The 14,827-nt window shown below is 34.4% G+C and overlaps 1 protein-coding gene across 5 annotated transcripts in view; it reads right to left on the minus strand.

The window, feature by feature from the left end:
• LOC129757316 (FH1/FH2 domain-containing protein 1) overlaps positions 1-14,827 on the minus strand; it is a 411,337-nt gene that overhangs the window by 37,934 nt on the left and 358,576 nt on the right. For 4 of the 5 annotated variants that reach the window (XR_008739671.1, XM_055754498.1, XM_055754497.1 and 1 more), the window contains 3 exons: positions 11,700-12,397; positions 10,888-11,574; positions 6,898-7,487 (listed from right to left, as the gene is read on the minus strand). Coding sequence is in view for 4 of the 5 variants with exons in the window: in XM_055754498.1 (XP_055610473.1) it covers positions 6,898-7,487; positions 10,888-11,574; positions 11,700-12,397 (1,975 nt within the window). In the remaining variant the exon portion in view is untranslated. The remainder of the gene's footprint in view (positions 1-6,897; positions 7,488-10,887; positions 11,575-11,699; positions 12,398-14,827) is intronic. The other variant, XM_055754499.1, reaches the window with a different exon arrangement.

Raw genomic sequence — 14,827 nt, forward strand, 5'->3', positions numbered from 1 at the left:
ATGAATGAATATTTAAAAAAAAGTTCATGTGTTAGTATGATTCACACTGTTTTAAATTTCTAACTTCAAATATTTTTTTTCAGATATTCTCGACAAATAATTCATCTATTTCAAATTATTTGAAAAAAAAAGCCGAGTTTCATAGGACTCTAACACAATATCTCAACATTTTCAATTTTTTTTAAATAATTGGAAAAAAGCCAAAATATATTTATCTCGAATCCGATATAATTAGTTCAAAATAATGTTGGCTAATGTAGGGTAAAAATTACGTCAAGGTTTTAAATGATGTCCACGAAATAAAATTGATTTAAATTTCTATCGAATATTGAAAAGGGCGCAAACGCCAAACATAAACAAGTCACTTATTTTAAAATTTAAATATTCAATTGAAAAATTCAAAATTTGAAACGTAGTTGTTTTGTTCTATTTAATATCTTCTTAAAATCTCCAAGAATCTGTTTTTGAAAAACAGAAGTCCCGCTTTTTGTAAGTAAAAATTAGGGAAAATACTCTTGGCACATAAAAACTTTCTAAGTAAAATGCCGAAATAAAACCATTTGTAAATTAATTATTGCGAAAGGTGTTTGGAGCAAAAGTTAAACTAAATTTCGTGTAAATCGATTAATTGATAATTAATAAATCAAGGTTTTTTTTCTTTTTGAAGATCAATTTGTATAAAAGACGGTAAAAAATATTCAGTTAAGATTCCAGCCGAACTAGTCCAAATTGGCAAGACTTTCGTTTGACTCCTGTCATCAGATTTTATACAGTCACCTTATCCACTTTCTTCGGTGCAAAACGCCAGTTAGCTTGAATTTGCTTCTCGCTGCTAACAAAAATTACTTTGGGACTCCAATAAATCTATGCCTAATTATTAGAATTGGGCACATTGATTAATTGATTGATGTAGCTTTTTCTCCTTCTTTTTTATTTTTATTTTTTTCAATTACCGTCAACTGGGTCAACATGCAACAATTTTCAACTTCAATGGCTTCTAAAAATTTTATGTTCACAGTTAATCCTACCCCTTATGCATCAAAAGTTTTAAGGATGATGGGACATCAAATTGGCGTAGTATGAAAAATTATTGGTTTGTTTAGTTATTTTCAATTTTCTAAAAACATGCGATTTTCACCCTCCTTAGAAAATGGGGTAACTTTCAACAAACTTGGATTTTAATGAAAAATCTTATGAACACGTATGAATATTTAAAGTTTTTAATTGATTTGCGATGCCTCAAAGACCATTACGCATGACAACACCGATTGCAGTTATTCGTTGGTCTGTAAAAACTAATTTTCACACTTTTTTTTTAAAAAGAAGGATGCTGCATACATTTACGGGTTAAAAAATACTACGAAAAATTCTAAAAGCTGAAATCATAAAAATAAATATTTGGATGAATGAAATTTCAATGTTCAAAAACGCGTGATGCAAAACATTCATATTCCAGCACATGGAAACGAGGTTTACAAGGTGTTTCTTTGATTTGCATTTTGTTGCATTTAACCCCAGACACCTAACTGAATTATAAAAATGTTTATTTAAAAAAAAAAATGGTTGATTGTTCGAAAATATTTTTACACCAAGAGTGTTGATATAGTATAAGGAAACCAGTAAAAAGTTTGTAGGTAATATTATCAAGCCAATCCGTCATACTGGGTAACGTTTTTTTCTTCAAAAAATGTTAAAATTTGTACATTTATTGCTTAATTTTCCAAATTTTATTAAAAAAAACTTTAAAAAAAACTAGCTTAAGATGCGAAAAATTAGGTCATCATCATTTTGTTACAATACATTAAATTAAAAATTTGACGGTATCATCCAATATTTTTTGTTTGGGCGAAGTTTCCAAGTAATAATTTTAGCTTTGTTTTGGTCAGCACAACTTCGTTAGAGCTATTGCATTGATCTTCATAAAAAGCTATAACGCATTCTTTACATCACCAAAACTCAAATAAAGCTAAAATTTCTTCTTTCCTGTTTAAAAAACGTCATCAAGGCTTATTTTTTAATCTTCGATAAAAATCATTATGCTTTCAAATTTTGATCACCAAAGCTTTAACAAAGTCTAATTAATGCTTTATAGCTTCATCACAGTAATTTAAATGGCAAATTAGTTAATCAACGGTTTTAAAAGAGCCATATGATTAGCTAAAATTTGACGTTTCTCTCTCAAGCCAACCAACTACAATCGTAGGATGAGTTCCTAATTTCTGAGTTGTTAATCATGAGTAAAGTAAATGATTTTCAGCCATTTATAGCATTTTGAAATTCAACGGAATCAGATAGCGAAATTCGACTTTTTCTAGTTTAGCCCTTTCACACATGATCCATATTGTGGGGTTTTCATGCGATTTTTAGTCATTTAGGGGAAAAGCAGGCTATATGCGTCTATCTAGCAGAATACTTATTTAAAAAAATGTTACGTCGAATATATGTACAAAAACTATAAACACATGAGCAGGCATCTGTTTTCTGTGCATTGGAGTAACTTTTATGTTGAAATCGCCTTCAGTTTTCGAGGAAACGATTTTATTATAACTGTTGTCTAAAATGCCGAACCACAAATCATGCATATTAAGTGCCTCTTCATGTTTTGGGCAAAATTTCTGTTTTTTTGGCAATGTTTCCGTATAACTCTTTGGAAATGCTAGAAACTGATAACTTTCATACGACAAAGCTGAAGTTTTGTAATAATCTATGTCATTTATAATTTTGTGGAACAAAGCAAAAGTTAGGGCTGCCATACTTTAAAAATAAGTTCATTCTTAAGATAAACTTTATAAAATCTGTTTTGAGAACTTCTAATCTCTCTTCAAATGTTAAAAAACGAACACAAACACATACAGAATCTCAATGAAACTTGATGTTTCCTCGAAGAGATTCCTTTTTTCTTAACTCTAAGCGTACATCTTCCGTGAATATGATGGCTAGCATCTTACAAATGCTAAAACCACCAACCCACAGAAAGTGTACTATGTATGCCGTGACCGGGATTCGATCTCATACCCACTGGCTTAGAAGACTTGAAGGCTATCTTCTACGCCACGGGCTGCGGCAAAAATGTGCAGCTTTGCCTAAAACTTTGTAGAACAAAAAAGTTACGGTTGAAAAACTGAAAATAGATGATAATTTTTCAGAAATAGTCATAACTTTCAAACGATTCTCGATACGACAATGACTTCTATGACAAAGTTGCTAGAATTGGTACAAGCTAAATGCTTTTCTCAGACATTATAGCTCTAAAATGGATATTACAAAAAACAATTTTTTTATGTCACTGCCAGGTGATTCAATTATTTTTTTTTTCAATAAGTACATTTTATAGCCCCTTTGCCTTGAAGACACCATAGGTGACCATAGAAAATAGTTTTAATCGCCGTTTTACGCTTTACCTCTGTATGCGGTGGTAGGCGCACTCAACCCGCTAGGCGCATTTAGGAACATTTTCTCCTACAGCATTTTAAGTTCCGACTTTCATGTTATGGAGGTTTCAAGCGATTATCAAAAATAAACACGTTTGAAAGAAACGTCGCAGCCGCCATCTTGGATTTCAAGGTAGCGTCTGAATACCAAATTCGACTTCTTCTTATATAGCCTTGATTTCCAGTGATTTATAGCATCTTATACATAAGTAGAAGCCGCCAATTCGACTTCAGTTTGTTTTACCCTTCCTTTCAGTACCCATATTATGGCGTTTTCAAGCTATTGCCAGTTATAATCAGTTATAATCATTTGATTAGAAAAGATTTCAAGATAGTGTCAGATTGTGGAATTCGACTTCTACTCGTTTATCCCTTTCACCCAATATTGTGGATTTTACATGAGATTGACAGTCGTTTAAAAATTTGAGAAGAAAAGCGGAGGCCGCCATCTTAGATTCATGATGGCAAAAAACAGTTTTTTTCTCCTGCATGTTGGGCATTTCCACTCAATACTCACATTGTAGATATAATCAAACGTCTTCCGGTGATTTGAAGTATTTCAAAGATTTTTTTTAATTTACTCAAAAATTACACACATGACTTTTAAAAAAAGTGTTAAAATGGGAGTTCCAATTCAAATATGTATAATCTAGCCTGAGCGTGTCCAGTTTTGACATCTGGATCGAAAACTGTCACCTAATTTTATTTCGGTTTAAAATCAAGCACTGCGTGCCTTTATAAAACATGCAAGAAAAGTTTGAAACAAACTTCTTGGTTTATTTTTTATTGGAGTTTTAAGAGAGCTTTCAGTACTCTTTTAAAACAACTTAAACAGTATATTTAGTAAAAGCTTTATTGCCATTCTTAGAACTGCCTGAAAACAAATGGTTGAATCAAAAATCTAAGCATTTTTCATAGCCGTAATAAATAAAACAATAATAAAAATAGCTCCAAATCAAATGCCATAGTAAAACCTTAATGAAATTTTAAAATGGTAGTTGACCTAATTATTCTTACTAAGGTTCTGTTGTGTCGGGACGGTTCTTATGCAGAATGCCAAATCCGGGAAAAACAGCACAGTTAAGTCATGTTTCTCCATGTAAATTTCCTGGTTGACGGTCCCAGTTGCAACGAAAATATTACTTTTTAAGCCACAGGTACAGATTTCTTGGCAAACTTTGATAGTTGAATATGCTTGAAAATGTCTGCCACCTTTGCTTTTCGCCTTTCGGTGATTCGTTGCTCCTCTTTCTTGGACGCCACTAAAGATCCAATATCAAAATCCAAATAGAAGCATCATTCTACACACACAAACACCTAAAAAAATTGGGATGTTCAGGTTATTTTTATATGAATGATTAGAAAGAAAACGGCGAACTTAAGTTGACCACTTTTTGGTAATTGGCTATTTTAACTGGGAAGGAATAAAATCATTAAAATTTCAATATTTTTTTTGAGATGAACTCAGCAATTATAATCCAAACTCGTTATCAGGATCTTTGAATTTAAAATCTGTGTCCTTTATAATTTTATAGAACAAAACAAAAGTTAGGGCTTCCATACCTTGGCATCTGTTAATTCTTATGATAAACTTTACAAAATCTGTTTTGAGATCTTCAGTTGTTGATTTGAGTAAAGATTCTAAGTTTTAGTTATAAAAATCCGAAATTTATTCTGTTTTACGTTTTTTTGGATAGAGACATTTTACAAACATTTTGAGGGCATACAAAAACGTCCTCTATTCAACGTTTTACACATTGTCAAATCTCCATAAAAGCTAAAATTTGTTGTACTTTTTATGTTCATCTGAACAGGTTACAAACCCCATCTAAGTTTTTGATTTTGGGCTCTTGACTTTTATTTTTTAAAAGTCACAATATTACATCAAAAGGTATCAAAACCTTGTATGAATCCTGAACAAATTGAATTTGTAAATTCATGAAATTCATTCATTATGCTCAAAGCGTATAATCCCTAAAATATATAGATTAGATATGTTGTTCTACCAGCCGTAGGCACATTTAATCCACTAGCCGAAAGAGAGCGCTATCCTTTATTTATTTATAAAATTATTTTACGGTCACCATCAAAGAAGAATGTTACCGTACCTAGCAAAGGGCTACCTTCGCAAAATCAATAAGGGGCCGTTCGAATATTACGTAACGCAATTTTCGGGCATTCTTAAACACCCCCCCCCCCCAACCTCCTACGAAACACAATCGTCTCAGATTTTCTATCCTTAATCCACAATTCGTAACAAACTCTAACAACCCCTCCCCCCATTTTTCCCGCTTAACGCGTTACGAAATATTTGAATGGCCCCTAAACTATAGTTCTTTTAACTTGTCCGAAAGTTCACAAGTGTCTCTAATAAACCAAAAACGACTTGCTAAGTGTTGCGAAATCGAACTTTTTTTTTTCATAATAAAGAAACGTGTTTCATAGTAGTGTGAAATGAAGCTAAGAGAACTCAACACCGCATATTTTTACGGTTATATTTCTCAAAACGATTGAAGAACTGATTTGGAATCCAATAATTCTAACTTTCAAAAACTAATTTTCCATTATGGATTTGCTCACCCATAGTTTTCATTATGATTCCAAAATATGTTGATTTTTCAACACACAGAATGAACACCAAAATTTGTACTAGTTAACGTTCTTATAATTTTAAATTTATTTCAAAAATATCATTCGTGTCATGAAAAAGTTAGGAATTAACTTAAAACCCAACACTTTTTTATTTAAATTTCATTTCTGCATGGATTTCCTGTTGCCTGAAACACTCAGTTTCAACATTTTTCTCGTGTTTGCCCCCTCTCCCCTTAGATTTTTTTGCAAAACCTGAAATGGAGACTAATTAAGTTTAAACATTTTTTTTAGAGAAATTTCGAGGAACAATATCAAGAACATAAAACAAACTGTCGAAGACTGGAATGTATGTTTTCTTGATTTTTGGTTTTCTTGAATTTTTAAATAATTAAAAAAAGCTGATAATTTTTTCATGGAACCTTTGCTAAATTTATACAATTTAATATTTTGCATTTTTTTACCACACCACCAAAAACACGCCTCCCCCCATACCCAAGTGATGTTGCAACGCCGAGTGACAAAAGAAGTATTTTAAATTTATTCCGGCCTTAATTGTGGAATTTATCGACCAGCTTATGTGATCAAAGGAAAAAAAATACTCAAGTTTTAGGGGGTCAAGAGAAAACTAAATTTTTTACTGTTTGATTGCGATTTTCATAAAACGTGACTTAGCGCAAATAACAATTAAAGTTCGTGTTTAAATAGCTTGTTTAGCATTACCTTTCAATTTCCATTTGTTCAACGACTCTATCAAAATAAATTAATATGTTTCTGAATCCGTAGACACAACCCATATAAAAATGATTCTCGTTTGCCTTTTGAAAATTTTCGAAACGTGTCAGCTAACTTAATTAAGCACAAGAAGAGTACTTACAGTCTTTTTGTTTTTCTTGATGGTGTTCATGTCCCCGGCAGCGTCTCCATTGGTCAGGGCGGACATCGATAGTCCATTCGAGTACATCGGAGGCGGTATCATGTTGCCCATGGGGGGTCTCATGCTCGGTGGCGGAGGCATAATTCCCATTGGACCACCACTCAGTAGCCCCCCGGGAGGTGGAGGGGGAGGAACCGCCCCTCCGAAGCCCCTCGGCGCCAGGATGTCCTTATCGTCGTCGGACGTGAGATCGGTAAAATCCAAATCGCACAGATTCAACTTCCGGGTCATGTTTTTGATAATCTCCTCCCAGTGCAGCTCGTTTTCCGATTTCTTCGGTTCCGTTGCCGTGGCCAGCTTCTTGATGTCACTATCCACACTTGGCGATCGGGATATGTCCTTGTTGCTTTTGCTCTTTGCCAGCCCTTCTTTGGCTTTCGAAATCAGTCCGGACATGTCGCCAATCCGGTTTTGTGGCTTATCCTCCTGGGGGCTCAGCGGAAGATTGCTCAGCTTTTGGGTCAGATCTTTGACGGTGTGGTCCTTCACCAGCTGCAGGATCAGCTTCTTCTCCTCGTTGTCCGATTCAGCTGATGGTGGAAGAAAAGAACACAATTGGTTATGCTGTAACATGATTTAAAATTCCATTTGGATGATTCGAAAGATTTATTATTCGGTTTTGACGGCCTTCTAGGCTAAACCGTCAACAACAAAATTTCAACTGTTGCTTTATAGAAACTTTAAGTTTCCTGGACCAAAAAAAATCACAACATTGTAAAGATTCAACATATGAAAGGAATCCATAATTTATAATTCTCAAGTCATCGTCAAATTTCTCCATGAGGCTGAAATTCAGCCGCTGAACAGTACAATAGGATGGCAAATGGGAGAAATTTGATAGTTGAATTTTCAGAAACGGACCATATTACATACAGGTACATTTTATGGATTGTCAAAAAAAACTGACTGTGTAATAGACTGAATCCATTTTCAATAATTTATGATTGAAAAAAAAAAACCAGAAAAAGGTTTAAAAATGAAAATATGAGTACTTTGTATTTATTTAGAGCAAGTTCATTCGTGTTCGGAAAAAGTGGTAGAATTTTCGACACTTGCAGCCTGCAGCACATTTTGAAAACTTTGCCATGCAAAAAGATTTTCAAGCTTTGTGGCCGTCAAGTTTTTCCACAACAGGTATTGGTTTTCGCATGCTACGTTGCAAAAATAGTTCGATTTCTATCATGTACGGCTGAAATAGACACAGTATTGTCAAAGATCTTGAAAATATTTTCACAAGGTAGAATTTCAAAATGTGTCGAAATTTCAACCACCTTTTCCCAACACGACTGAACTTGCTCTTCAGTTAATTAGTAATAAGCTGGAGAATAAGGGTCTTTTGGCATTGAATAAAACAAACAAACAAACTTACAACGTTCCTCGTTAGCTCATTAGAGCAAGTTCACTGGTGGTGGGAAAAAAGTGGTAGAAACACCTGTGAACTTGCTAAAAAGGTTTTAAATATGATGAGATCAGATGTAGTGCAAAATATTTATTTTTACATTTGTTTAGTTTGTAAGGCGTTTTAAACAATAATTCTTTTCATTTTGGCAGAAGGCCAAGCTTTAGAATAAGCAATTATAATAGTTGTAGGGAAACTTGAATTGAAATTTCTATGAATTTTCTGCATGGATTTGTATGTAAAAATTTCTTCCTCCATACAAAATTGAAACATGCGCGCTTATTCAGGAAGCAACCAAATCAATTCCTATTTTACTCGGATGCTTGATGACGAAAGTTAAAAGTCAATTTTTCATTGGTCTAGTGATCTATGTATTCTGCACAACGAGAGTCTGTTTATTTTTGAAACTTTAGTAATTGTTATAATTTTTGAAAAATTTGTAATGTTTGAAACGTCTGAAATTTTTGTCATTTTTGTCATTTTTCAAGTATGTTTTTAAGCAATTTTTGTTATTTTTGTAATTTTTGTAGTTTTTGTAGTTTTTGTAATTTTTGTTATTTTTGTAATTTTTGTAATTTTTGTAATTTTTGTAATTTTTGTAATTTTTGTAATTTTTGTAATTTTTGTAATTTTTGTAATTTTTGTAATTTTTGTAATTTTTGTAATTTTTGTAATTTTTGTAATTTTTGTAATTTTTGTAATTTTTGTAATTTTTGTAATTTTTGTAATTTTTGTAATTTTTGTAATTTTTGTAATTTTTGTAATTTTTGTAATTTTTGTAATTTTTGTAATTTTTGTAATTTTTGTAATTTTTGTAATTTTTGTAATTTTTGTAATTTTTGTAATTTTTGTAATTTTTGTAATTTTTGAAATTTTTGTAATTTTTGTAATTTTTGTAATTTTTGTAATTTTTGTAATTTTTGTAATTTTTGTAATTTTTGTAATTTTTGTAATTTTTGTAATTTTTGTAATTTTTGTAATTTTTGTAATTTTTGTAATTTTTGTAATTTTTGTAATTTTTGTAATTTTTGTAATTTTTGTAATTTTTGTAATTTTTGTAATTTTTGGAATTTTTGTAATTTTTGTAATTTTTGTAATTTTTGTAATTTTTGTAATTTTTGTAATTTTTGAAATTTTTGTAATTTTTGTAATTTTTTTAATTTTTGTAATTTTTGTAATTTTTGTAATTTTTTTAATTTTTGTCATTTTTGTTATTTTTGTCATTTTTGTCATTTTTGTCGTTTTTGTCGTTTTTGTCGTTTTATCATTTTTGTCATTTTTGTCATTTTTGTCATTTTTGTCATTTTTGTCATTTTTGTCATTTTTGTCATTTTTGTCATTTTTGTCATTTTTGTCATTTTTGTCATTTTTGTCATTTTTGTCATTTTTGTCATTTTTGTCATTTTTGTCATTTTTGTCATTTTTGTCATTTTTGTCATTTTTGTCATTTTTGTCATTTTTGTCATTTTTGTCATTTTTGTCATTTTTGTCATTTTTGTCATTTTTGTCATTTTTGTCATTTTTGTCATTTTTGTCATTTTTGTCATTTTTGTCATTTTTGTCATTTTTGTCATTTTTGTCATTTTTATCATTTTTGACATTTTTGTCATTTTTGTCATTTTTGTCATTTTTGTCATTTTTGTCATTTTTGTCATTTTTGTCATTATTGTCATTTTTGTCATTTTTGTCATTTTTGTCATTTTTGTCATTTTTGTCATTTTTGTCATTTTTGTCATTTTTGTCATTTTTGTCATTTTTGTTATTTTTGTCATGTTTGTCATTTTTGTCATTTTTGTCATTTTTGTCATTTTTGTCATTTTTGTCATTTTTGTCATTTTTGTCATTTTTGTCATTTTTGTCATTTTTGTCATTTTTGTCATTTTTGTCATTTTTGTCATTTTTGTCATTTTTGTCATTTTTGTCATTTTTGTCATTTTTGTCATTTTTGTCATTTTTGTCATTTTTGTCATTTTTGTCATTTTTGTCATTTTTGTCATTTTTGTCATTTTTGTCATTTTTGTCATTTTTGTCATTTTTGTCATTTTTGACGTTTTTTTTTCATTTTTGTTATGCTTTATGATTTCGGCAGCTTATTTTTCGTGTTTTAAAAAATGTTAGATGTTTTTCGGAATATATGGATCACAGCCACAAAAAATATATTAAAATAACTTAATGCTCTGCTTAATGCGCTGCTCAATCACGTTCAATTTAGCCCAAATTTTGAAAAAGGTATGACCTTTTTCAAAAATTTTTTTATGGGTCAAAATCCCAAATAAACATGTTAAGTTTTGTAAAATAGATTTGACCAGTTTTTCGGTAATCGATGGTCGACGAAAGCATTATCAACTCTCATAGTAACTTGTAGGTCTCTGTAAGCATCTATGGAATTTGTTACTTATTTTTCTTCCATAAATTTCATCATCCCGGTTTTTCAGTGTAGAAAAAAGCTTTGATAACACTGTTTTACACTCAATGATTAGAAACAATTGGCAAAAATCTCTTCAAGCTTGGCAAACACACAAAAATCATACCTTGACTTTGATCCGGAGTCCCATTTTGTTCCACCAGATACAAATGGTGATGGTTTCCACCATTTGGAGTCGTAACTGCGTTACCATTAGAATAACCGTTACTCCATCGCTGCTGTTGCTCGTCTTTACCATTTTGTATTTTACCGTACCCATTCATATGGTATCCGTTGCCATTGTAAGCGTTGTTCAAATCCACATAGTTAATGTTACCGTTCATTTTGATGTTCGGACTCTCGTTCTCGTCCAGCTCCTGGGGACTTTCGGCGCCCCGCCCACCGGGCATGTTTCCATTGAGGTCGATTTTACCGTTGCTGTGATAGTGACCGCCGCCATTACTTACGCCATTTTGTTTGCTCAGCAGCAGATTCCTATTGTTCCTGTACTCGATCTGATGATCCCCGTTTTGCGTTGTGACTTTGGGCTGTCCGAGATCCCCGTTACTAATTGGATGGTTATGATTAATGCTAGCGCTATGCTTATTGCTATAAATCACAGATGGAGTTAGTGTTGCAGGAACCCGATTCATAGGGTCATGCTCGCTGATTGGAGCGACCTGTTGCTGTTGCTGTTGAATGCTAAGCCGTGCAATACGGGAATCGTGGCTGCTGCCATTGCGATACCTCAACGGTTGAATCTGCGGGCCAGACTGAGGCTGCTGTTGCTGATGACTTTGGGTTAGAATATGTCCTATATGGCAATGAAACAGAATCACACGGAAAGCGCATTTGGGATGCAATGATGGATGGTTAGTTACAAAAAAAAATATCAAAACTTATCTCAAACAATAAATTAGGGATCGAAGTTCGACTTACCGTGACCATTGGTATCATCTGGTGGTTTGTACTGGGCAAGTTCTTGCTGTTCCCTCATGAAGGTCTTTTGGCGTTCGGCACGTTCCCGACGTCTTCGAAGGCCAGGTGTTACACCGGTAGTATCTCTGGAATTATCCCGGTAACCTCCACCGGCTATGTGATCTGCTGAGTTGGCTGAGCTGGAACTGTCCTCGTCGGGTTGTTGCTGACCTGGCAACTTCAAGCCACCGTAAAGTGTGACTGGGGCTACAGGAGGAGGTAAAGGCGGAGGTGGTGGAGGAGGAACTCCCGGTGGCAGAGAAGCCAGCAGCATAGGAGGTGGAGGAGGAGGTATTGGAGGTGGTAGCGGAGCAGGAGCCGTCCCAGTACTGTGTCTTCGGGATTTTCGTCGATCGTTCTCATTTGAACGATACCGGAGGGTTTTCCGCACCGTATTATCCGGGATGCAATTAGCATCGGTTTCGCCGTCTTCAAATCGTAACACGGTCTCGTAAAGCTGTAGCTGATCCAACAGATCCAGATCCGTACCTTGGCGGGACATGTAACGCTGAATGATGCCTTCCATGCCTTGCTGTTCCAGGAAATCGCTTTCATCGTAAAACGAATCTTGATCGCTCAGTCCGGACAAGGTTTTGTTGATGAGTGAGGTTGCGTAGATAAGCAGCTCGGTGTCCGCATTTTCGTAGTCCTTAAGCAGTCTGTGAGAGATACATAAAAAAAAACATAAATACTTAAGTAATTTATAACTTTATTAGTTAGAAACTGTGGTTTTAAATAAAAAAAATAATCTAGGTTTGCCACAAGTTGTAATAAGAAGGTTTTTTTGTTATTGGTAAAGGGTGATACGGTCAAAATTTGGTCAAGGGAAATCGCGTGTAAATCGGTGAAATCGTTTATTTAAAAAATTAAATTAAATTTCTTTTTCAAGTTTAATTAGTATAAAATTCAGGAAAAATATTCAGCTAGGCTTCCGCTTTTTCAAATCCAAATTGCCGGGCCTTACGTTTAACCCCTGCCATCAGATTTTTTACAGCCACCTTTTCCACCTTCTTCGCTGCAGAAAGCCAGTTTGCCTTGAACTGCTGCTCGTCCTTAGGTTCCACTTGACAATAGCTCAGTATTTCTCAATTGGGTGGAACTCTGGCGTGTTGGGAGGGTTCTTGTCCTTGGGAACCACCTGCAAGTTGTTGGCGGCCTTCAATCCATGTCCTTTTTACCGTAATGACAAGATGCCAAATCCCGCCAAAACAGTACGGAACAACCGTGTTTCTTCAGGACAGGCAGCAGACGTTTATTCAAACAGTCTTTCACGTAAATTTCTTGGTTGACAGTCCCGGAAGCTATGAAAATGCTGCTTTTCAAGCCACAGGTACATATGGCTTGCCAAACCAAATATTTCTTCGCGAACTTTGACAGTTTCATGTGCTTGAAAATATCTGCTACCTTTCCCCTTCCTTTTGCCGTATAAAACTCCTGTCCCGGAAGCTGCTTGTAGTCGGCTTTGACGTAAGTTTCGTCGTCCATTACCACGCAGTCAAACTTCGTCAGCATAGTCGTGTACAGCCTCCGGGATCGCGCTTTGGCCGTCGTATTTTGTTTATCATCGCGATTCGGAGTCACTACCTTCTTGTAAGTCGATAGTCCGACTCGTTTTTTAGCTCGATGCATGGTTGTAGACGATACACCCAGAATGTTTGCGGCATCTCGGAGAGAGAGGTTAGGGTTTTGCTTGAAACTACCGGCAACACTCTTTGTCGTCTCAGCGGCTTCCGGTTTTCGATTTCTCCCCCGATACAGACTTCCTGGCTGTCGACGAACGTACCCCAAACACTTTAATTACATTTGTAACGGTTGATTTGGCAATTTCTAGCGATTTTGAAAGCTTTGCGTGCGAGTAGCTCGGATTTTCGCGATGCGCGAGCAGAATTTTGATACGCTGCTCTTCTTCCTTGGACGGCATTTTGACAACTGAAGAGTGAATTCCAAAATCAAAATAGGAGCAACATTCTACACACACACACCTTCAAAATGAGGGGTGTTCAGGTTTTTTAAATGCAAAACTGAAAGAAATTCGTCAAGTTGATAGTGACCAAATTTTGACCGTATCACCCTTTAAATTACCAATCGTGGTGATTTGGTCCAGGGAGAGATTATAATTACTGACAGAGATTAAACCAAGACCAATTTTTTGCCAATAAAATCGAATATTGCGGATACTTGATCGATCGTGATGGCATTCATAAGCAGATGAATAAAATGAAAGCTATCCGGGACATGCCCCGACCGAGAAATAAAGATGAAGTGCGATCGTTTATTGGCCTTGCAAATTATTACGGTCGCTTTATTGAAAATTTGAGCACTTTCAATTACACCCTGAATAACCTACTTAAAGATAGCGTTGTGTTTGAGTGGACTAGAGAATGCGAGAATGCCTTTCGTCGAGTTAAGCAGTAACTGATTGGTACATTACTCCCTGGAAAGACCAATCCAATTTGCGTCACAATCGCTAAACAGTACCCAACAAAAATATCTGCAAGTTGACAAAGAAGAATAAGCGATAATCTTTGGCGTGAAAAAGTTTTTTCTATATTTTTAAGGCCGCAAGTTTTTACTACTGACGGAGAACCAGGCAATTTAAAAAAAAATATTCGGCGAACATAAGGGGCAACCTGTATTAGATCCGTTTTTCTCGTATTGCAATTTTTATTTCTCTAACGAACAACATGGATTCATGCCCAAACGCTCTATGATAACAAACCTGTTGACGTTCACATCTTCCGTGCAAGACAGTTTTGCCATGGGATCTCAAACCGACGTAATCTACACCGACCTGACCGCAGCTTTCGACAAGGTAAACCACAAAATAGCCATATCCAAACTAGATCGTATCGGTATTTGCGGATCTTTACTGGAATGGTTCCATAGCTACCTGGTAGGACGGAAACTTATTGTACGATCAGGTGAATCATTTTTCAATCAATTCCGTGCCTCTTCTGGAGTACCTCAAGGGAGCCACCTAGGACCCATCATATTCCTGATCTACTTCAACGACGTGCTGCTGCTTCTCGATGGGCCAAAACTGGCGTATGCCGACGACTTGAAATTGTTTTAATCCATCAACGGCCCCG

The sequence above is a fragment of the Uranotaenia lowii genome, chromosome 3 (assembly GCF_029784155.1).
Source record: "Uranotaenia lowii strain MFRU-FL chromosome 3, ASM2978415v1, whole genome shotgun sequence".
NCBI lineage: Eukaryota > Metazoa > Arthropoda > Insecta > Diptera > Culicidae > Uranotaenia > Uranotaenia lowii.